The sequence below is a fragment of the Borostomias antarcticus genome (genome assembly GCF_949987555.1).
Source record: "Borostomias antarcticus genome assembly, chromosome: 13".
In the NCBI taxonomy this organism is placed as follows: domain Eukaryota; kingdom Metazoa; phylum Chordata; class Actinopteri; order Stomiiformes; family Stomiidae; genus Borostomias; species Borostomias antarcticus.
The window spans coordinates 5,419,315-5,442,170 of NC_140246.1; the positions used below are offsets into that span (position 1 = coordinate 5,419,315).

The following is a 22,856-nucleotide window of genomic DNA, read 5'->3' on the forward strand; positions in this document are numbered from 1 at the left end:
GGGAGGGCATGTGACCGGAGACGTTGGCTGCAGTACCCCCCTGGCGAGGGGATTTTGAAGGGCATCGGAGTCCTTCTCTTCAGCTAAGCTCAGCCCGGGAACAAGCTGCGGTCAAAACATTGTCATGTCGAAGAAGCTTGAACAGTCTGGTCAGTTGTTGTCTCCGAACAATATTGTGGTTTAAATTATGCCCCGCTGTTTGGATCGAGCACATTTGGCAGTTGTAAGGAAATATTTCTATTAGTGCTCCTTTTTTGAATCACAAAGAACAGCTTTCGCCCCGAGCTCGAGAAAAAAAATCGGTAATGGAAAACAGAACGCCAATGAAGGATGGCCAGCCAGAAACCCCATCGCAGTTTGACACTTGCCAATCAAAACATCACTGCGATCCTGCTCTGTGTCTGTCAATCGGGACTTTTTTTTATCCCCCTCTCCCCCCGTCCCTTTAGGTTTTAGGCTGCGGGGCCTACATCATCAACGCCAGACCACCCCCCACACTCACCTACCCACATCAAAGGCACCCGCTTCCCAGAAACCTGGTCGTTACATTTTGCCGCCGCGAGGGGTGTTGACAGTCCGGCGAAATTAGAGCGCCGTTGACCGGTTGGGGGTTGGGCAGTGGGCACAGACATAACCTTGCGGAGGAGGGGCAGCGGATTTTAACGTCCTACCTTGACGCGGAAAACGTAACTGCGCCCACCCCGGGGCCTCGTCACGTACCCCCCTGCCACCATATGGAAACGGGTGTTTTTCAAAGAGGCCCCTTTAAAAAAAAAAAAAAATGTCGAGAGGCTTTTTCTGTTTTCCAACTGGTGTGGAGGAAACTGCGGTCGGTGTCCTCACGCATAGCGTCATGTCGGTCCCCAACCCAGTGTGCGGTGCACACCCCCTGCCGTTTTACCCCTCCCGCGGGGCGCTACCCTGTCCCACCTGCCCCCTGCTCTGTGTGTGTTAGGTTAGCCATGCCCAGCGAAGGGGTGGGGTGGGAGAGGGGGGGGGGGGGTAGCAGGGGCCGAGGGCAGCCTGGGTTTGCTCACTTAAGGCCCTGAGCAGAGCTGGGTTTTGCGGCCAGAGCCCACATCTGGTTCCGATTGCGGCCTCCACTCCAGCTGTGGTCTCCTCTGTTTAGAATAGCCCCAGAATCTGAAACCCACACCACACTGCGGTCACAACTCCCAAACCAGCGGAGACCTTTTGGCTGAGGCCATCTCACTGAGGATGGAAACTTCATTTTATATTTATATACCTTCACTCTCTCTTTCTGTCTCTCTCTCTCTCTCCCTCTCTCCTGGTCACTCGTTCTTTTTATTTCTCTGTGAGAGGAGGGTGCAGTATGGTGACCGCAGCTCATGGAGCTTCCCTGAGTAAGGCCGATGCTATTACCCACGAGTGTCGATCCGGCGGTCGAACCAACGCTAATAATTCCTCTCCTCTCCATAGATTATCATCATTATCGACTATTGTCTCGAATGTGTTTCACGTTGCGTCTGAAACTATCCATGCCGCCGCTCTTCTTGGCCAGACCTCTCTCGTAAACCAGATTTTAATCTCAGCGGGACAAACCTGATTAAATGGAGGTTAAATAAAATGGCATCATTGCTACCATCTGTCTTTACATTATGGTCAAGTACAACCATGATGAAGTTATTTTGTCTCCCGAGCAGTGAGATAAATGTATTGGCATGTTCCAAAGAGACCGAGAACTGCAAGATGTTAATGGAATTTTTATGCAACCTTGGATTTTCGGGATCTGCAGCCATTAGAATTGGAGACGGTTGGAGGTTGGCACGGGCCACAGGCATTACACGGAATCGCGTGAGAATTGTGAAAAGGGGCCCAATTGTTCTGCATCATTTCTCTTTTTTTTTTTTTGTCAGGCAATTTGGACCCTTTGAACCGAAGATATTGGTTTGTTTTCTGTGTACTCTGTCCTCATGTTCCTCCTCATTCCCCGTGACGATGAACAGACCTTGAGCAGCGAGAGAGGGGTCAAGCCAAGAATGAGGTATGGCTGAACGCATATCCTCTCCGTCATTACCGCCCATCTGTCGGGGAAGCGAGTTAATTTGGTCAGAGGTGCTGGATTAGCCGATGGGCCGACACGTTTTCTTTTCTTCTGTATGTTCAAAGGGAAAGTCCACTGACTTCGCTCCTCTCAATGCCTGTACTGGCCGGTCTGCACGGCCGCTAAAGGCTTTCCCTGAGGACGGACAGTCTCCACGGTTGTCCTAACGTCCACCAAAGACCCAAAAGAGCATTTCCCCCCCCGAAACGGTGGCCGAAGCCCTCCGGCGGCCAATCCGAGCGAAGCCGCTCATATCTATTAGCGCGGCTGACAGGCGATTATGTACGCGGCACATTTCGCTACCAGTACACGGGGACAAACGTACAGGAACTCTTTCTCGCCCTCTCTCTTTCTCTCGGTCTCTCACACACACACACAGCGGTGGAGAAGGGAGTGAGATGTCAACGTGCTCCGTGTGCGTGTCTGTGTGTGTGTGTGTGTGTGCGTGGAGGAGGGGAAATGTGGCCGCCATATGGGCCGTTTTGTTTGTTTGCTGCGCCTGCTGCTTCTAATTAGCGGCTCTGTGAGATGTGCTGCCAGGTCTCTAGAGTTCCCCCGCGCGCCCAGCCTTCGTATCCACGGCACAATGTGGAAACGCAATCAGCGTTAACGTCACCGTTTGACTGACACCGACCCAACCCCGACCCCCATCCACACTGGCGGGCGCCAGGCGGAGAGGGAGAGGGAGAGAGAGGGAGTGAGGTCTTGGCTGTTTTTGTTGCTTCCAATGGAGGACATAAAAAGAAAGGTTTTAGCTGATTTTATCACATTTCAAAATTACTCACACTCGCAGCGTGAGTCACTCTGAAGAGTTTCCCAGCGGTCCATTGGCTCGGGCCTGGTTACGACCGGCCGCGGACCTGCGGCATGCCAGACCCAGCGGCACCCTGGGAAACAGGCACTGCTCTGGGGCTGCGGTTTGCGTCGTAGATTTACGACCCCTGGATGCAGAAGTGTGTGGGAACCAGAACCAGTGACAACCTGTTCACTGCACCACTTCTGGGCTTGACAATACAGGTGTCGTCATCAGGCAGAACGACTCAACGATCCAAACGGTCTGGATTCCCACGGTGCAAGTGTGTGCGTTTTGTGGTTATTGTTTTTTTCCTAGCACTGGTGCACTATCCAGCGACCGAGACTAAGTTTTGTGTTTGTCTCCGTTGAGATTTTCGCCACTAGTCTACCCTGCCCATGGTCTTAACCCCCCCCCCTCTCTCTATCTCTCCCTCTCCCTCCTCCCTCTCTCTCTATCTCTCTCCCCCTTCTCCCTCTCTCTCCCTCCATCTCTGTCCCCCTCCTCCCTCTCTCCCTCTCCCTCTTTTTCCCCTCTCTCTCCCCCTCCTCCCTCTCTCTTTCTCTCCCCCTCCTCCCTCTCTCTCCCCCTCCTCCCTCTCTCTTTCTCTCCCCCTCCTCCCTCTCTCTCCCCCTCCTCCCTCTCTCTCTCTCCCCCCTTCTCTCTCCCCCCTCTCTCTCTCCCCCTCCTCTCTCTCGCCCCCTCTCTCCCCCCTCTCTCTCCCCCTCCTCCCTCTCTCTTTCTCTCCCCCTCCTCACTCTTTCTCCCCCTCCTCCCTCTCTCTTCCCCTTCCTCCCTCTCCCTCCCTCCCTCCCTCTCTCTCTCCCTATCTCTCTCTCTCTCAGGTGATGAACATGGACGGTACAGGGCGCAGGGTCCTGGTTGATGACAAGCTCCCCCACATCTTTGGCTTCACGCTGCTGGGCGACTTCATCTACTGGACGGACTGGCAGCGGCGGAGCATCGAGCGCGTGCACAAGCGCACGGCTGAGCGCGAGATCATCATCGATCAGCTGCCGGACCTCATGGGCCTCAAGGCCACCTACGTGCACGAGACCTTCGGTGAGCCGAACAAACAAACCCCCCTATGAGCTAGTGCTGGGACTTTTGCCCCAAAATCATATTCGAAGTTCGTTTATTTATTAATAATAATATTCGAATATATTCGAATTATTATTAATAATATTTTTACCATTAAATTCTTACAGAAAGACCTACCTAGGTATTAAAATAAAGTTGTGCACATTCTGTCCACTAGTGGGCATTGTATCATAGGCAATATCGATAAGCAATGATGTTTTCAGAAGCAAATACAAGTCTTTGTCAACAACCGTTCTTTTAATTTATGTCAGACCCTGGCTTGAACAGTAGGTTTTCACTGTTTGACAAAAATAAATAAAAATAAGCCAGTCAGGCTAGGTACTGAAAGACAAATAAAAGATAAATAAAGGTAGTAGGATGTATATCCCATTAATCAAAAATGTAGCCTAGGCTAAATCAGAACTTGCCATTATGGGCTATCTGGCTGCAGTATGTAAGACTCAACAACCCTCGTCAACCAGGAGCCGGTTGCACCAGTCATTACTAAGTGGTGACTAGGCCTATAACCTAAGTGGTGACTAACTCGAGATTTGGTCACTACTAAATTTAAATGGGTTGCACCACTCACGACTAGTTCCTACAACTAAATATGTACACCCTGGGAGGTGGTGTAAGTGATGCGAGGAAGTAGCGTCTTCAACTCTGCTATTAGGACGGAGGTGGGCTGAAACATTGTAGCTAAATCTGTCGGTGGAAAAATTATTTTTTTTAGCAGATGTCTTAGTTATATCAAGATTAAGCTAACTATTGGCACCGGTGTGCTTATTGGTGTCATATTTAATAAGTTTGAGTAATTTCACGATCGAGCTAGCTAACCACCTTTAGCTCAATTGGCTCAGTTGCTGGTTAGCGATGAGAGGCGGAGTCCCAGCCCAGTTGATAACCCTCCGTTGCGGGTTGGGGGGATGCAACGGTCGGCTGGGATCCTCATAGTTAACCAGCAACTGGTCAGTGGACTGTACCAGGCAGCCTACGTTATGTCTGAATCAAAGGTTATCAAACAAGCTTGGGAACTAGCTGGCTAGGATAATTTAAGCATAACAATCCAACGGCTCCAACTCCCCCAAAAGAACCCCTCCACTGCACAAGCACCAACTCCAATAATAATAATAAGCACAAGCTACCGAGTGCAACGTTAGCCTTGCTAACGGAGATAATGAATTTGGAGAAGAGTGTTGCAGCTGGTGCTAAACGAGGCAAAGGAAGAATATTTTGTGGACTATTATCACATCCATTTCACAGTTGGGATTATACAGAAAGGTGAGGATCGAGCCTGTGTTGGATGACCAACTCAAATGCCTGGCTAGCTCAATATTGTTGTAAGTTTAACATGAATCGCATATGCGAGCCGGAGCCCGTCGCTTTCACTGGATGACTCGTGAAGCATGCTACATTTATCTCGCATACTAAACATGTTTTCGTGGAGTAGTACAGGTATGTACTAAATCGTATGTAGTAGGCGAGTTGCAGTATGTATATATAGTATATGGACATTCGGACACGGCCCAAGCTCCTTGGTAAGGGCTGGGTAAGGGCGATCAACCTCCTTGTTTACATTTTTACTTGCTTACCGATTGGCTATTTGGATCCTGCCCACAGTCATACAACGACTATTTTTTAGTAACTAGTTAGTAGTTACTAGTTAAGACAACGCCTAAATTGCCGTGGTGCAACCGAAATAAGATACCAACTAATATGCGACTAACTAGTAGCAACTAAGAGTTTAGTCAGTGTTTAGGCGTGACTAAATGCTTGGGTTTAGACAAACTGGTGCAACCCAGTCTAGGGGTATAGATTTCGATCTCCTCCAGCGTGATTGTGGGCGTTGGCGAGGCCATTGTTCTGCTAACTAAGTGCTAACTAACGTCACCTCCTACAGGTCCAATAGCCTTGCTAATGAGCTCGCGATTGCAACTTCACCAGGCGTGAAAAACCCTCTGAATCTGAATCAAAAGCAACGTTTGCTAGCCAACACATTTACAAAACTTACAGGTTCGAATATTAAGGGCTGCCTAATATTCGTTCGAATACCAGTATTTCTGTCAATATTCGAATTATATTCGAATCCCGAAGTTCGGACTCCCAGCCCTACTATGAGCTGAGCGCACCACAACCACAAACAAACCCCCCTATGAGCTGAGCGCACCACAACCGCAAACAAACCCCCCTATGAGCTGAGCGCACCACAACCGCAAACAAACACACCTATGAGCTGAGCGCACCACAACCGCAAACAAACCCCCCTATGAGCTGAGCGCACCACAACCGCAAACAAACACACCTATGAGCTGAGCGCACCACAACCGCAAACAAACACACCTATGAGCTGAGCGCACCACAACCACAAACAAACCCCCCTATGAGCTGAGCGCACCACAACCACAAACCCACCTAGTCACCAAAGAGGAATGGTTATCAGAAATGATTCATTGGCTTGAGGTTTTTTTTTTTTTTTTTTTAACTAGGCAGCTGAAAACCTCAAATCTATCCCGTTTCCATAGTCTTGTCCTAACGGAAATTATAGATCTAATAATTAGGCTAAGTATTTTACACTGAAGCAGTGAAAAGGTACTCCAGAACGGAATCTCACTATATTGCCGAGTTTCTCGTCGAAAGACGACGTGTGAGGTACGTTTTCTGTTCCTTCCTCCCGGCCAATCCGGTAGCCGGGACGCCATGGGTCCTGAATAGTAATGACGACGCGACCGTCTGGCTGCAGGAGTAAGGCCTGATTTCTTTAGACGGTGCAGCCAGGGCTGGGCTGGAGACTAGGGAATAGCGGTGCATTAATATTTCAACACTTACCTCACCTTAGCCGATGCAGGCTGCATCCAGGCTGTAGTACCCCTCCTCCTCCTCCTCCCCCCTCTCCTCCTCCTCCCCCCCCCCCCCCCCCCCTCCTCCTCCACCCCCCCTCCCTCTCTCCTCTCTCTCTCTCTCTCTCTCCTCTGAGTTGGTGATTAAGAGTGATTTCCCCCCCCCCAGGTACGAACCCCTGCGCGGAGGCCAACGGCGGCTGCAGCCACCTGTGCCTTTACAAGCCCCTGGGCGTGCAGTGCGCCTGCCCCATCGGCCTGGAGCTCATCGCCGACATGAGCACCTGCATCGTCCCCGAGGCCTTCCTGCTGTTCTCCCGGCACACCGACATCCGCCGCATCTCGCTGGAGACCAACAACAACAACGTGGCCATCCCGCTCACCGGCGTCAAGGAGGCGTCGGCGCTGGACTTCGACGTCACCGACAACCGCATCTACTGGACGGACATCACACTCAAGGTGAGGAGGGGGGGGGGGTTGTGCGTGTGTGTGCGTGTGTGTGCGTGTGTGTGTGTGTGTGCATGCTCCCCAGCTCCTCCTGGCTGGCTCACCGCCCACAGCAAGGCTCAATAATGGGCTCCCACGAGACGGCCGCTTGGAAATAATTGATGGCTGGATTTTTTCTCTTCTCTGTTTCTTGCTCTCCCCCTGTTTTGCTACTCCCCCCCACCCTCCTTTTTTCAGAGGCCCTGACTGAAACTGTTGTTTTAGCTAAGGGAGATAATTATTTTGAAGAATCATTTTTTCTGGATTCCCCCCCCCCCCCCCCCCACACCCGCATTCCAGCATAGCGGCGCGTCGGGAGACGGGTGTGGAGAGCAGAGCAGGGGGGGGGTTGGGGGGTGTTCAAGTGAGCTTCAGGGAATTTCGTTTTGTTTTGCTTTCAAGGTGTTCGCCGTAATGAGGAGTAAGAAAGGGCGCATCTGAAATGATGAGGTGCGCGTGTGTGTGTGTGCGCGTGTGTGTGTGTGTGTGTGTGCGCGCGTGTGTGTTCTCTACGTCAGCGAGAGAGGTAGAGCACGCCGAGCGCCTAATGAGAGGTGGACTACCAGAGCCGTATAATTCATGTATAATGATGCCGCTGAACCGAAGCCGAACCGAAGCCTCTATAGGAGAATACAGGAGCAGAGCCCCAGATCCCCCCCACCCCCCCCCCAACCTCGACAAACATCTGAATGGAACGCCATGTGCCCCCCCCCCCCCTCTCAAAGCTCTGTTCTCCTTCCCACCCGCCTAAACGAGGGAGGGGAATAGGGCCTCCACAACAGGTCACACACAGGTCACACACTAGGGCCAAATGTTATTTGTTCCTTCAGTCTCTCATGTGTAGCCCATTATCAAGAAGATGGAGCCCCCCCCCCCCCCCCCCCCCCCCCACTCCGCTCGGCTATCTAGTAGGGGAACAGAATGTTCTGCCTGGTGGGAGGTAGGCCCTGGGTGCAGCGCGGGAGACGGTATGTGCCTAAGCAGGTATAAATAATTCAGAAAGCAGCATCCCCAGCTCCGGCTGCCTCCTTGAACGAGCAGAGAGTTTTCAGCCGCGCTGTTTCTTTCTTTTTCTCTCGCTCTCTCTCTCTCTCTCTCTCTCTCTCTCTCTCTCTCTTTTTTCTCCTCCCCTTTTCTCTCACTCCCTTCCCCTCCAGAACTGTACGGAGTTCTCCCTTAAAAACCCGAGAATCAGTTTGCAGGCTGCAGATGGAGAACATGCCTCCTCCAGTAGAGTGCGTTCGACGGGCGCTTGTTGTGCATACGAAACTAAACGAGGCGGGGTCGCTGTTTGTTTTCGCCGCAGAGTGCGCTCGACCTCGCCTTCTCACCCTCGGGGCGCCAGTTTCCCCCGGAACCTGGCCCGTATTTCAGACCAATGAAACCCAGCGCATAATAAACTGTTGTTAATTTTTATTCTGCACAACAACTCCTCGAATGTACCAGATGCTCACCCACTGTGTCCCCCCCCCATCCTCTGTTCCTCTGTCAGACCATCAGCCGGGCGTTCATGAACGGGAGCGCCCTGGAGCACGTGGTGGAGTTCGGCCTGGACTACCCCGAGGGCATGGCGGTGGACTGGCTGGGCAAGAACCTGTACTGGGCCGACACCGGCACCAACCGCATCGAGGTGGCCAAGCTGGACGGGCAGCACCGGCAGGTCCTGGTGTGGAAGGACCTGGACAGCCCACGGGCCCTGGCGCTGGACCCCGCAGAAGGGTAGGCGCTGTTGGGTTGAAAAAGGGGCAGACTGACCGAGAAAGGGTTAAAGTTTATGCACTGTAGGGCAACCTTGGGTGTCCTGAAAGGCTGAAAAGATGTTGTTGTTGTTGTTGTTGTTATTATTAAAGTGGTAAACTGCATCGATTTACAGCTAAGAGCAACAAAAAAATTCAGTTGACCCTCAAAATTGGCCCTCTTGGCAGCCATTTTGTCCAAATGCAGGAAGGGTAGTTTATGTAGCAGGCCTATTGTTTGTTCTATGATTGATTAAGCTTCCACTGAAATGTGCAGTTTATTAGTTGCTTTTATCGGCTTAATGTTCTTTTCAAATGTAGTTTTAATGCTTATAAATGCCACGCATCGCACAACTGCAACGCATTAAGCTTTTTGGTCTCAGATCCAGTAGTGACCATTATTTTAATAGCTGCAGCTCCTCTGTATCAAGTTATGTTTTGGACCGAGCCAGAGTTCTTTTCCAGCACTCTGTGTCTCTTTGTCCGTGGTTTTGAGGTGTAAGACCTTGATACACACTGCCTACTGCCAGGTCCGCCGTTTAGTGAGTCACACACACACACACACGCACACACACAAAAAGGGAGTAGCGTGGCAGTTGGATGAAGGCCTTGTAGCTTTCAGCACAGGAGAAGATTTAGGAGAGACCCGAGGACAAACCCCAGAGAGGGGAGGGGGGGGGGAGACAGAGAGAGAGGGAGAGAGAAGGAGAGAGAGAGACTTCTCATCTTCACAATATGTTTTTCTTTCGCCACCCGGCTCTCCAGATTCATGTACTGGACCGAGTGGGGGGGCAAGCCCAAGATCGACCGGGCCGCCATGGACGGGACCGGCCGCATCACCCTGGTCCCCAACGTGGGCCGCGCCAACGGGCTCACCATCGACTACGCCGAGCGGCGCCTGTACTGGACCGACCTGGACACGACGCTCATCGAGTCCTCCAACATGCTGGGTGATTAGAACCAACCCTCTTTCATCCGACACTTGTTTTTACCGCGAGATGGATTTGACCGATTTTGGACCCGTTTCTCTGTCCCAATACTTTATATATTGACTCGACTGTCAAAACACAACCAGCAGAAAGTTTATAGTGTATTGTACAAATGACTCGCTTGTTATGTGTGCTCTGACCATCTGTATACAAAATGTCCCCCTCCCCCCTCGCGTTCTTACTATACGCCATCAGGGACTCTTTGTGTTCCCTCCAACAGAAAGCAAAGAGCCATGTGGTCGTGTGTCTATTTCCGTCCGCCGTTTATAATATGCGTACGCATATATGAGCTTCATGTAGATATCAGATGACTAAAAGCGGGAATATGTTCCCAATTAACTTGTCGAGCATGCTCTGCTCCCCTGCTGTATTTTGAGGGATTGAAAAGTTGGGGGGTAACTGGGAAACTTCAAAAGTGCGTTTAAGTCCTCAGCAAAAACAAAAAGCAGGGTTTTTTTTTTTGCACTTAAACCCCCTTGTCCTTGTACTTGTATAGGGCAGAAGGCTACAAACCAGGGCCAGATCGCTCAGGTCAAGAGAACCTCTAAAGATGATCCTGCTATTAGGCCCGGGCTAAGCACACTGCTGCACAGTTCATGCAACAGTACCAATTTTGTGTGGAGAGAGAAAATAGCCTCAACATTGGCACAGAATGTTTGGAACAAACAAAAAAAAAAAAAAAAAGTTGCCTAGCGCTAGATGTTGGATGGTAGATTTACAATGCAAGGTTCTGTCTTTCCTTTTCTGTTCTCTCTCTCTCGGCTCTTCTCCTTCTCTTCAAAACTAACGTGTGTGTGTGTCTCTGCTAAAGGCCTGGAGCGCGAGGTGATCGCGGACGACCTCCCACACCCCTTCGGGCTGACCCAGTACCAGGACTACATCTACTGGACGGACTGGAGCCAGCGCAGCATCGAGCGGGCCAACAAGACCAGCGGGCAGAACCGCACCGTCATCCAGGGCCATCTGGACTACGTCATGGACATCCTGGTCTTCCACTCGTCGCGCCAGGGCGGCTGGAACGCCTGCGCCTCCACCAACGGGCACTGCTCGCACCTGTGCCTGGCCGTGCCAATCAGCAGCTTCGTCTGCGGCTGCCCCGCCCACTTCTCCCTCAACTACGACAACAAGACCTGCAGCGGTGAGGAGGAGGGGCGGGGCTCGGGTGCACGTTTAGGGGCTGTCGCGGCGTTAGTGGTGTTGCTCGGTCATTCACCGGTGCCTTACTTGACCGCCATCCCCGCCGTCATGTTGCTTTAAACCCATTGAGTTCATTTTTTCATGCATCAGCGCCCACGTTCATATAAAAAACAACACATTTATAAAATACTAAGTGTGTTTTTAATACTAAAGTGACGAAGGACGCGACAGACTGTGTGCGCTCTGGTCCTCTCGTGCAGGCAGAGTGACACAGGCTCCCAACGCAGAGAGAGGGTGTCGGATTTCCCTCCCTCTGACTCCAGAGCGATCAGCTCTTCTCTCCCTCTCCTTCGTGAACCGTGCAAATGATTTTTCTAACTTCACAGAAGCAGCTGTTAGCGGAGCCTCAGATTCCCTCGTCGCCCGTTCGTTTTAATGCAAACAATTTTTCGAATGCTGTTAAAAAAGCCGCTCAAATGTAACCGATCAAAGAAAAAACACGACGTGTGCGGCTGGAGCAGAGCAGGCGCTTGTAAAAAATGTGTTACTGGTGTTAACCCGTGGGGGGAAAATCCTCACTGTGGCATCCCTAACACACACACACACACACACACACATTCTCATTCCTTTACTCAAAATGCCTTGACTGCTTGCCCAGCGCAGCGCCGTGCCGTATTGATAACGCCGTGACAGGTTGTCATGCGCGTCGACCGTGAAGACCCCGTCGGAGGGGGTCGTCTCTTGACGTGGCGAGCCCAGCGAGAGGCGGCGGGCCCCGGGCCGGGCCTCTGCCGAGCCAGCCGTTCCTCCGGAGGAGTGATTGAAAGCAGTTGTTCTTCGGAGTATGAGATTTGATCAGCGGGGTATTTTCTTTTTAAAGCTCTTGTGGTTCGCTCCTCCGTTGCCAACTTGGCACGGCCCGGGAAACTGAAGCCCAGTTTTAAGCCCGACTCCCTCCATCGCTGTGTCTGACATAGTAAAAACATTTTTTTCATAATCGCCCAGAGGCTCCCTCGGGGAAAGCTGGTCTTGTGTGTGTGTGTGCGCGCATGTGTGTGTGTGCACGTGTGTGTGTGTGTGCAAGCGCGCGTGTGTGCACGTTTCTTGCGTGCGGAGGGAAAAAAACAACCTAGTAGCATGGGCATTATGCGCAATAGCCTGCAGTCCCCTATTGTGTTGTTTTTACTACATAGTCTTTAGGCTTCCCACAATGCAATGCCACGGCCCTGTGTGCCCGCTTGACTGGGTTACGTTCTCTCTCTCTCTCTCTCTCTCTCTCTCCTTTCTCTTCTCTCTCTGGAACTATCTCTCTTTCTTAACTGGAAAATGTGTTTACGGCAAAGTAAAGGCGCCAATCACAATTGCTCTAAACTGATAGACCACTGCTGGGCAAAGCTGTAATGGCCGGTGGTTTCTTGGCCGCTGCGTCACCCACCCACGCCGCTCTGTTACACAACGCAGACTACATGCTGAGTTTCTCCTTTTGTTGTTTTCTCTCTCTCCCCCTCTCTCTCTCTCTCCCTCTCTCTCCCCATCTCTCGCTCCCCCTCTCTCTCTCTCCCCATCTCTCGCTCTCTCTCTCTCGCTCTCTCTCTCTCTCCCCCTCTCTCTCTCCCCCCTTCTCTCTCTCTCTCCCTCTCTCTCCCCCCTCTCTCCCCCTCTCTCCCCCCCTCTCTCTCCCCCCTCTCTCTCTCTCTCCCCCTCTCTCTCTCTCTCCCCCTCTCTCTCCCCCTCTCTCTCCCCCCCCCTCTCTCTCTCTCTCTCCCCCCCCCCCTCTCTCTCTCTCTCCCCCTCTCTCTCTCCCCCTCTCTCCCCCCTCTCTCTCTCTCTCTCTCTCCCCCCTCTCTCTCTCTCTCTCTCTCTCCCCCTCTCTCTCTCTCTCCCCCCCCCTCTCTCTCTCTCCCCCCCCTCTCTCTCTCTCTCCCCCCCCCCTCTCTCTCTCTCTCCCCCTCTCTCTCTCCCCCTCTCTCCCTCTCTCTCTCCCCCTCTCTCCCTCTCTCTCCCCCCCCTCTCTCTCTCTCTCCCCCCCCTCTCTCTCTCTCCCTCTCTCTCTCCCCCTCTCTCCCCCCCTCCTCACAGCCCCCACGTCCTTCCTGCTCTTCAGCCAGAAGACGGCCATCAACCGGATGGTGATGGACGAGCAGCAGAGCCCCGACATCATCCTGCCCATCCACAGCCTGAGGAACGTCCGCGCCATCGACTACGACCCGCTGGACAAGCAGCTGTACTGGATCGACTCCAAGCAGAACGTCATCCGCCGCGCGCAGGAGGACGGCAACCAGGTAAAGACCCCCCATCCCCCGTCCCCGTGGCGACCGGGTGAACGTCCGGCTACGTCTCCGGGGGTCGTCAGCCCTCTGGGGTCGTTGTAGGCAGGGGTCACGCGTATGTACAGTGTCCCTGAAGAGAATACAAGTGTTGTGTCCTAGGTATATCATATAGTCCATATCTATATATATCATCTATTAGTATCCCTCAGGTATGTTGTGTCCCCGGCCAGTTTCTAATAGTATCCTTTAAAGTCTACATTCTCAAGATTCTTTTATTCGTCACATGTAATGTCCGGTGTACAGTCAGAGTGAAATGTTGGCGCCAAGATTATGCTACAGAAAAACTCTTAATACTCAATTCCAAATTCCAAATTTACAAGTTACAATTTACAAAATTACAATTTTACAAATTACACAATAGGTACCCTTTCTATAAGTATATCCTGTCTGTGCTCCCGCCCCCTCCCCCAACAGCTGATTGACAGTGGGTTCCTCCTATCCCCCCTCTCCCCCTCGCAGAGCATGACGGTGGTGTCCAGCCCGACGGGCGGCCCGGGGCCCAACCTCGGCCTGCAGCCGTTCGACCTGAGCATCGACATCTACAGCCGTTTCATCTACTGGACCAGCGAGGTCACCAACGTCATCAACGTGACTCGCATCGACGGGAGCCGCGTGGGCGTGGTGCTGCGCGGCGAGAACGACAAGCCCAGGGCCATCGTGGTCAACCCGGAGAGAGGGTCAGTACGACGACGCAGGGGTCAACAGCTGTGTTGTGGGGCCGGTTGTGAGGTAGAGCAAACGGGTAGTCCGGGTGATCGCAGGGTCGGCGGTTCGAATCCTGGCTCCCCCGTTGTCGACGCGCCCTTGGGGCAAAATTTCTCCCAGTGAGCAAGCTAGCTGGCACCTTGCATGGTATCTGGCCACCATTGGTGTGTGAATGTGTGTGCGAATGTGTCTTCGAACAACAGAACTGGGCCTTCCGCTGTTCCGTGTTCACACACACACACACACACACACACTGCAGCACACTCAATGGAGAGAATCCTAGCATTGGTCTGTAGGTCCCCCTTTCTATTTCCAAATTCTAGTCAGCGAGACTTCCCCTTGTTGCCGTCGGCATCTAAATTCAACAGAGCGGTAAAGCGAGTCGTGTTTTTAATCACACCGCTCCTCGCCGCCCGCTCATTCATCCGCGCTCGTGAATCTCCAAAGGAGCCCGACTCCGGCGCCGTGCCGAGCTGCTCTCCCCCGACCCACGCCGCAGGGCCTCCCCGCCCCCCTCCCCCGGTCTGACACAGACGGTAACTGGAAGGTCATTGTGGGGTCTCGCACAGTAAAGTCTACAGATGTTCCGGTTCTTTTTTTTTTGGTGCCGGTTTTGGGAAGGAGCTGTTCAAAAAAAAAAAAAAAAAAGGCCCATCCATGTGATGCCTCTCCCCGAGGCTGTCGTCCTGAAGTTCAGACCGGCGCTGTTCACTTTAAAGTGAAGTGAGGTGGTTGCGTGACTGTGAGCGCTGTGGCTACAAATATAATACCGTTCACAGCGTATCTTTGTGAGTGTCATCAGACGGTAATACACTGACGATGTCCGCTGTTAGAACGTGAGGGGGGATAACATTTCTTAAGGTTTCTTGGGGGCGAAATGACCCCTGATGACCGGTGTGTACCCCCTTGATGTTAAAGGTCCTGTTCTGTAACCCCCCCCACAGGTACATGTACTTCACCAACCTTCTGGAACGTTCTCCCAAGATCGAGCGGGCGGCGCTGGACGGCACGGAGCGCGAGGTGCTGTTCTTCACGGGCCTGGGCAAGCCCGTGGCGCTGGCCATAGACAACGAGGTGGGCAAGCTGTTCTGGGTGGACTCGGACCTGCGCCGCATCGAGAGCAGCGACCTGTCAGGTGAGAGAGTCCGCCCGCCGCCGCCGGGGGGGGAGGGGTTCGGAGGCGAGCGCGTGCGGCGGGACCGCATCTCAACTCGTCCCTGTTGGACTAGGAACGAGTGTAGACGAGCTGGCCACACAGACTTCCAAAAGGGAAATCAAAACTTTTAGCTTTAAGTGAGTTGGTTTGCTTTGGCTGTCGCACGCACTGTTGAGAAATTATTACCGCAATAATACTTCACTTTCTCAGTGTTAATGCTTCATATTGCGACCCTAGGCTTGTGGCCCATGTATGGGTCGAATGAAACTTGGCTGTAGAGCGCCACCCCCCCCCCCCCCCCCACCCCCCCTCCTTTTACCACATTATCAGACTAACAGCGCAAAGCGAAGTATTTACTGAAGCCCTTTGTGGGGCAGCTGCTCAATGCTCCCTTTGTGCCGGGCTCTGCCGGTGCGGGGGAAACGTACCGCTACGGCCGCCACGGATCTGAGCGCGGGGGGTTGGGGGGGGGGGGGGGGTTTGACACCACACGCAGGGAAGGCGGAGGAGCGAATGTGCGAACCGCGGCAGGGGCAGGACCCGCGTCTTTAAGGACACGGGGAGAGCTTTGTGCGCAGGGCGAGGAGCACTTGGCCCGTGCTCAGCAAATTCCAACGATCCTCCGGTCCCGCGCAGGAGGAGAGGAATGCGAACCATCCGTATGAACCCCGGGAGACGGGGGGCCGCCGGGGGCAAACACCGTACCGTCGGGACCACCAGACAGGACAATACCTACTTCATTAAGATCATCTTGCGTTTTGTTTTGTTGTTGTTGTTGTGCTTTTTTTGAGGGGGTAGACATTTTGAAGCACAGCCCTCCCCCCCGAGCTATCTTTCTGATCTCTGTGTAGCAGCGTGTTCCCTTGACTAAAATTAGCCAGATGGGGGCATGACGTTGACCTGTGCCAGCTCTGCCAGAGGGGCTGGTGACGTCCTCGGGGAGCAATAACGGCAGTTTCCACAAAGATGACGATTACCGCACTGGTAGCAAAGCTGTGATCAATCCCATCGGTATCTTTTATTTATTGTCTGGACCTCGAGGGGTCTTTATTTGGCCTCACGTGACACACACCCACACACACACGTGAGTGTGTGTGTGTCCTTGTGTGTGTGTCCGTGTGAGTGTGTGGGACCTTGCGATCCCCAGCCGGCCGCTCTTCCTCCCGAGCTACGTGCCGGGTGGAGGGTACTCAACCTGACCTAGTATGGTCACTCACGGTGTACGTCAGGATTGAGATGGATATTTTCTTCTGCATCCATAATCAGTAAAGTCTGTCCTTTGTTTTTGTTGTTTGCATGCTAGACATGTTTGTGTTTAAGAACTCAATCTCACCAGCCACACAGAATGAAGCGGCCACCCTTCGCGTTCGGCCCGTGTCCCTTCAGTCACTGGATTACATTGTTCCGCATGTGGTCCCCTTATCAGATGTGGTCCGGACGAGCCTTCAGAACCCCTTACTGGCTCTTCTGATCACGCTGTTATCACCCCCCCGCTCGCTCTCCTGCATCTCATTAAAAGGTCACGCCGCCGGAAAAACCGCGCCGCCAAACAAACAAATCTCCGCTTGTCAAACGTCGCGTCCGCATCAATTCCCTCAAAACGCAAGCTAGCGTTCCCTTGTGTGTGTGTGTGTGTGTGTGTGTGTGTGTGTGTGTGCCCAGGATTTCATCGTTCTGTTCTGTGCCCAACCCACCCTCCCTCCATCTCCTCAGTTCTCCGTCCTCGCACTTCCTGACCCTTCTGCCCTTTGACCTCCCCCTCCCCTCCCATCCCCAGGAGCCAATCGTATCGTGATCGAGGACTCCAACATCCTGCAGCCGGTCGGCCTGACCGTGTTTGGGAACCACCTGTACTGGATCGACCGTCAGCAGCAGATGATCGAGCGCATCGACAAGACCACCCGGGAGGGCCGCACCAAGATCCAGGCTCGCATCACCTCGCTGAGCGACATCCACGCCGTCCACGAGCTCGACATGAGGGAATACAGTAAGGCTCCGCCCCTCGCCGTGTCAGGCCGCTTAGCTGGGCCAAACCAAGTCCACCCCCCCCTCAGGCATGGCTTTGGGATGGGACGGGCCTCGAACCAGACCCTTTCAAGCGCTTACCTTTTTTTCCTTTGCGTGCCAGGTAAACACCCCTGTACCTGGGACAACGGTGGTTGCTCCCACATCTGCATAGTGAAGGGCGACGGAACCACCCGCTGTTCCTGCCCCGTCCACCTGGTGCTGCTGCAGGACGAGCTCACTTGCGGAGGTAAGACCCCGGGTTGACAGAGGCGAGATGTTCGCGGCGAACACGTTTTTTCTTAGAACGGTTTCAATTTGAACGGAGAGCCGTTCTGTGATCAGCAATGATTTTCTGGATGATATATTTTGGATGTAGTCCCACTAGTACAAGCTAATTTAACGTTAGTTTGAAGTAAAAGGGCCTCCGGTGTTCAAATCATTCAGTCAGTCATACAATTACATTTCCCTCAGTCCAGCGTCCATTTTTGTTCACCGCAAACTCCCTCTCCACTATAAACGGCACCCGTATCTTAGGTACATAAACCACCTCGAACCTTGGAACAAATATATTCGCCGTCACTCTGACCTTGTCTTTTTTTTATTTATTTTTTATCCCTCGCTCCCCTCCCCTCCCCTCTCCGGTCCAGAGCCGCCCACCTGTTCTCCGGAGCAGTTCTCGTGCGCGTCTGGCGAGGTGGACTGCATCCCCCAGGCGTGGCGCTGCGACGGCTACCCAGAGTGCGACGACAACAGCGACGAGCGCGACTGCCCGGTGTGCTCGGTCAGCGAGTTCCAGTGCGACAGCCGGCAGTGCGTGGACCTGAGCCTGCGCTGCAACGGCGAGGTCAACTGCCAGGACCGCTCGGACGAGAACAAGTGCGAAGGTGAGGGGGGGGTGGTTTCCGCCGTGTGACGTCGACGGTGCGGTCGGACGGCGGTCGGCTGGAGTCTGGTGGTAAATGAAAACGTGACTGACGCCGGTTCGAATCCTTCTCTCCTCAGTCCGCTGCCCTCCTGACCAGTTCAGCTGCTCAAACGGTCAGTGCATCGGGAAGCACAAGAAGTGTGACCACAACATGGACTGCTCCGAAAACTCTGACGAGATCGGCTGCTGTGAGATAGATTAAGAGTTAACTTGTCAGCTACACGATCAGAGCTCACGAGTGATGATCCATAAGATATATATTTTTATAAAAAATCTAAATTATTCAAAGAATTTTTTTTTCTTCTCCACCCTTTTCCCGGTCAGACCCCACGGAGGAGCCCCCGTCCCCGCCCACCAACACCATCGGCTCCATCGTGGGCGTGGTCATGGCGCTGTTCGTGGTGGGCGCCGTGTACTTCGTGTGCCAGCGGGTGCTGTGCCCGCAGATGAAGGACGACGGGGAGACGGTCACCAATGACTTCGTGGTGCACGGCCCCTCGTCCGTGCCTCTGGGATACGTACCTCACCCCAGCTCGCTGTCGGGCTCCCTACCAGGTACATTTACAGTACATTAGTCATCCAGCCGACGCTTTTATCCAACGCGACTTACAATAATTGCATTTCATGTAGGAAGTCAATGTACTACTACACGCCAGAACTCACAAGTGGATCTCCTTTCTAAACAAGTGACTAAGAGCGTAATCTAGTGCTTAAGTCAAAGTGCAAGAGTAGCAAATTGAAAATGTAATAGATGCTTAAGAGGGAGCATTCGCCGGCAGTGAAACATGCGACTCCGCCGTACGATACGATAGCTCTACGGTACGATATGCAGACCACCAGCCCAAGATGTCCAGTTGTAATCAGAGACGACTGACTCCATGTACATGATGTTAGAGGATGATACCTCAAACACACTGACGCGGCTGGGATTTTGTTTGTGCGTTTGTGCCGCTGCTCGGCAGCGTCTTCGCTCTAGGGCCCCCTCGCTAAAGACCGCTCTCTTCCTCAGGCATGTCGCGAGGGAAGTCTGTGATTGGCTCCCTCAGCATCATGGGCGGGAGCAGCGGTCCCCCGTACGACCGCGCCCACGTCACTGGGGCCTCCTCCAGCAGCTCCTCCAGTACCAAGGGCACTTACTTCCCCCCGGTGAGACGCAAACACACTCACACGCACACACACAACGTCCCACCTGTTAGACTTAAAGGGTTACAGTCACGCTTGTTTAAGTCAATATTATTTGGATTAAGTGCTTAAATTCTGCATCGAAGCCTCTCTCTTTCTGACGTCACCGGACTGGTTTGCCCTTTGAAGTTTTCCACGTTCCACGGTTTCCACGATTCCATCTTCCGTGTAGGGAAACGGCTACACTGACTTTAAAAAGGTCTACACACAACTTAAGTATTCAATTAGGCCTAATATTAACTTAAACAAGAGCGACTGTGGCCCTGTAATGGCACACTGCTGATGACTTAAATGTGGTTTATTTGTCATATGCACAAGATACAGGCACCACGTACCAATGACGTGCTTAGCTCTCCACCATACATACATGATGATGTTCTCATACTCTGCTATAAAGCCAATACAAGACAAAATACAGCCACCCACCACCGTCGTGTCAAATGTTATTTTAAGTGATTCATACCCATCATCGTTTGAAATTGAGCATCTTACTCCAGAGGTTCGTGGACACTGGCTTTGTTTACCAGTTCATACAATAATGTAAACGGCCGCGATGTTGAGACGCCATGCTTATGTTTTCACCGCCACAGTCCTGTGGTCTTATGAAATCGCATCGAGGCCTCCTAATAAGAAAACAAGGCTCTCTAAGCCTGCAAAGCTATCAGCTACGGGCGGCCGAGACTGCAATTACATTGTTTGAAGAAACGGGTTCAAAATGTTTATGCGGCAAGTAGAGTTGGGTTGGCGGTGTAATGAAATGAGTGACATTGAACAAAATCTTATCCCCCCCCCTCTCCCCCTCTCCAGATCCTGAACCCTCCTCCCTCTCCTGCCACTGTTCGTTCCCAATACACCATGGAGTTTGGCTACTCCTCCAACAGCCCCTCCACACACCGCTCCTACAGGTAACACGCACGCACACCCACACGCACACACCACTCACAACCTGCTGCAAAGAAAAGCTGCTTGTTTACTTGTTTAGAGAAGTGCAATTTAGTTTTATGGTCCAATTATAGTTTACAAAGCAGGTCTTGAACCAGCGTTTTATGGAGTATTAAAATAAACATGTTTGGAACTTGGGGGTCATTGGAAGTCAGCGTGTTCCCACAGAAGTACGGCAGTGCAGATTTCAGATCGATGAGGAGGTCTTTCTGTCCGTCCATCTGTATTTGAGAGGATACCAGAGGGATATGTCTGGTTTGGAAATGTAATCAGACCTCAGGGTGGCAGGCGGTTACTGTGCACGCTGGAGACATTCCTCAAGCACATGCTAACGTTTACAACAATCCCTCTCTGTACACAAGGGCCTGTTTTCAAAGAGGCCCACTTTTTGTTTACCCTTTTTCCCGTACATTCGGAAATTGGTTGATGTGTATGCAGATTTGTAAATTTGCTCAGTGTGACTTGTTTTTTTCCCATCAATGTTCAAATGTTTTATTTATGCAAAACATGTTGCGAGCGTAAAGACAATGTAGCCGTACAAAGCTGTGTGTAAAGACGATCTGGCAAAGGAAGACCACAGTCACATTCTGTTTTTGAAAGTTATAACAGTAAAGTTTCTGATCTAAAATGTTGTTGTTTTTTTGTCCTCAGCTACAGGCCCTACACCTACCGCCACTTTGCCCCTCCCACAACCCCCTGCAGCACGGACGTGTGCGACAGCGACTACACGCCGGGGCGCCGCGCCCCGCCCGCCTCCGGTTCCGCCGCCGTCGCCAAGGGCTACACCAGCGACCTCAACTACGACTCGGAGCCCTTCCCGCCGCCGCCGACCCCGCGCAGCCAGTACCTGTCGACCGAGGAGAACTGCGAAAGCTGCCCGCCGTCGCCCTACACGGAGCGCAGCTACTCCCACCACCTCTACCCCCCGCCTCCGTCGCCCTGCACGGACTCCTCCTGAGCCTCGCTCCCCCTCGTAGACCCCGCCCTCTCCCGCAACGGCTCCACCCCCCCCTCACTGTAAATACCAATTGTGCATATTATGAGTCTAAAAAAATGGGAAAGAGAGACTATGTAAGAGGAGAGGAGGACGTTGGGCACCTGTACAGTACGGAAATTATGAAAAAAAGAGAACGCGGAAGCTCGCGGAGAGCTGCGGAACATTTGTACATTGAAAAGAAAAAAGCATATTTATATATTTTCTATACAGCGTTTACTGGTTATGCCATAGAGGTTTGTATTAAGAATTTGTACATTTAAAAAAAAAAAAAAAACGTTTTATTAAAATCATCACAAACATGATAAATTGCCTTAATCCAGGAGATGAAAAAACTACCTTCTTACAAGGCCGAAGGGCACAAAAGCACATGAAAATGGACAGTGGGACATTAACAATCTGATGCCAAATAAGGAAAACACTAAAAAACATTGCAGTTTGCTCAACACTAGTAAGGGAGAGGATGAGTGGGGAAAGAGAAGGGCGCCCCCTGGATTACACACACAGGTCCTGCACTGTACCAGCTCTGCATCTTGGGCAGCCATTTTGTCAGTTGTGCAGCCGTGATCCCTATGGTTATACCTCGAACTGTTAGAGGTGGCAGGAACAAGCCCATTCAGTGGCAGGGAATGCGGTACTGAGTTTTTTTTGTTTTTTTTACCTCCTTTTAATTTTGAATTGTTTTAAGGACTTTCTTTGCTGTACTCATTGTACTAGGATGCTGTAGCCTAGATGTGAGGCATTGTCGGACTGCAGGACCCCTTTTTGGCAAAGTCATTGGATCTGAAGCAATAACACTAAGGCACATATGGATGATAATCCGTTCTGTCTGTACTCTGGCCTACGTGCCCTTGTTGTAGAGCCTGTTTGTTAAAATACCGGCCGACACTATTCTGCTACTATTGGTCACAAGACCACACCTCTGGCTAATGAGTTGGAGAGCCAGTCTTTCTTGGGCCAGTGAGGGGTCAAACAATGCCAGAAAAGAACGATAGACACGATCACACAGTGACAGGAAAACAGCGGAGATATCAACCAAAATGTATGTTTTATAATTTTATTTTTTATTTTACTTTAAAATGCCTGACTGCAACTGTGGACAACCCTGTCTGGATGAAACGAGATCCAAAGCACATCTGTTACAAGGGTGCGTTTGTCACAATCCACCCTAAAAAAAAAAAAAAAACTTCTTAGTTTCTCTTTTTCCTCCTCTGTTGGGGGAGAGTGAAAGACTTTTCCCATCAAGGACAAGTTCTTGTGCCTGACCAGTTACAATTTCAAATCATGTTCTCATTTTTTTAAGAACACAAAACAAAACCAGTGCCCGCAAAATGTTATAATATTTTTGTACCACATATTGTGTAGATACCGTATTTATAAGCTATAAAGAAAATCATTGTAAATCTATCCATTGAATTCTTGCAGTACTTTCTTTCATTCCGTTTTTTTGTATATGCCTCATTATATTTTTCTACAAAATACCTGTCCAAAA

At 51.8% G+C, this 22,856-nt stretch overlaps 1 protein-coding gene across 2 annotated transcripts in view; it reads left to right on the forward strand.

Annotated features, from left to right (window-relative positions):
• The window catches only part of lrp6 (low density lipoprotein receptor-related protein 6), a 48,692-nt gene extending 27,009 nt beyond the window's left edge, over window positions 1-21,683 (forward strand). The window contains exons 8-23 of one of the 2 annotated variants that reach the window (XM_084447926.1): window positions 3,704-3,920; window positions 6,945-7,234; window positions 8,754-8,980; window positions 9,763-9,947; window positions 10,798-11,124; window positions 13,203-13,405; window positions 13,913-14,130; window positions 15,103-15,293; window positions 17,092-17,301; window positions 17,443-17,568; window positions 17,969-18,205; window positions 18,324-18,434; window positions 18,571-18,801; window positions 19,256-19,392; window positions 20,236-20,333; window positions 21,022-21,683. In XM_084447926.1, the coding sequence (XP_084304052.1) occupies window positions 3,704-3,920; window positions 6,945-7,234; window positions 8,754-8,980; window positions 9,763-9,947; window positions 10,798-11,124; window positions 13,203-13,405; window positions 13,913-14,130; window positions 15,103-15,293; window positions 17,092-17,301; window positions 17,443-17,568; window positions 17,969-18,205; window positions 18,324-18,434; window positions 18,571-18,801; window positions 19,256-19,392; window positions 20,236-20,333; window positions 21,022-21,328 (3,315 nt within the window). In that variant the 3' untranslated portion in view covers window positions 21,329-21,683. The remainder of the gene's footprint in view (window positions 1-3,703; window positions 3,921-6,944; window positions 7,235-8,753; window positions 8,981-9,762; window positions 9,948-10,797; window positions 11,125-13,202; window positions 13,406-13,912; window positions 14,131-15,102; window positions 15,294-17,091; window positions 17,302-17,442; window positions 17,569-17,968; window positions 18,206-18,323; window positions 18,435-18,570; window positions 18,802-19,255; window positions 19,393-20,235; window positions 20,334-21,021) is intronic. The other variant, XM_084447927.1, reaches the window with a different exon arrangement.
• The last annotated feature ends 1,173 nt before the right edge of the window (window positions 21,684-22,856 follow it).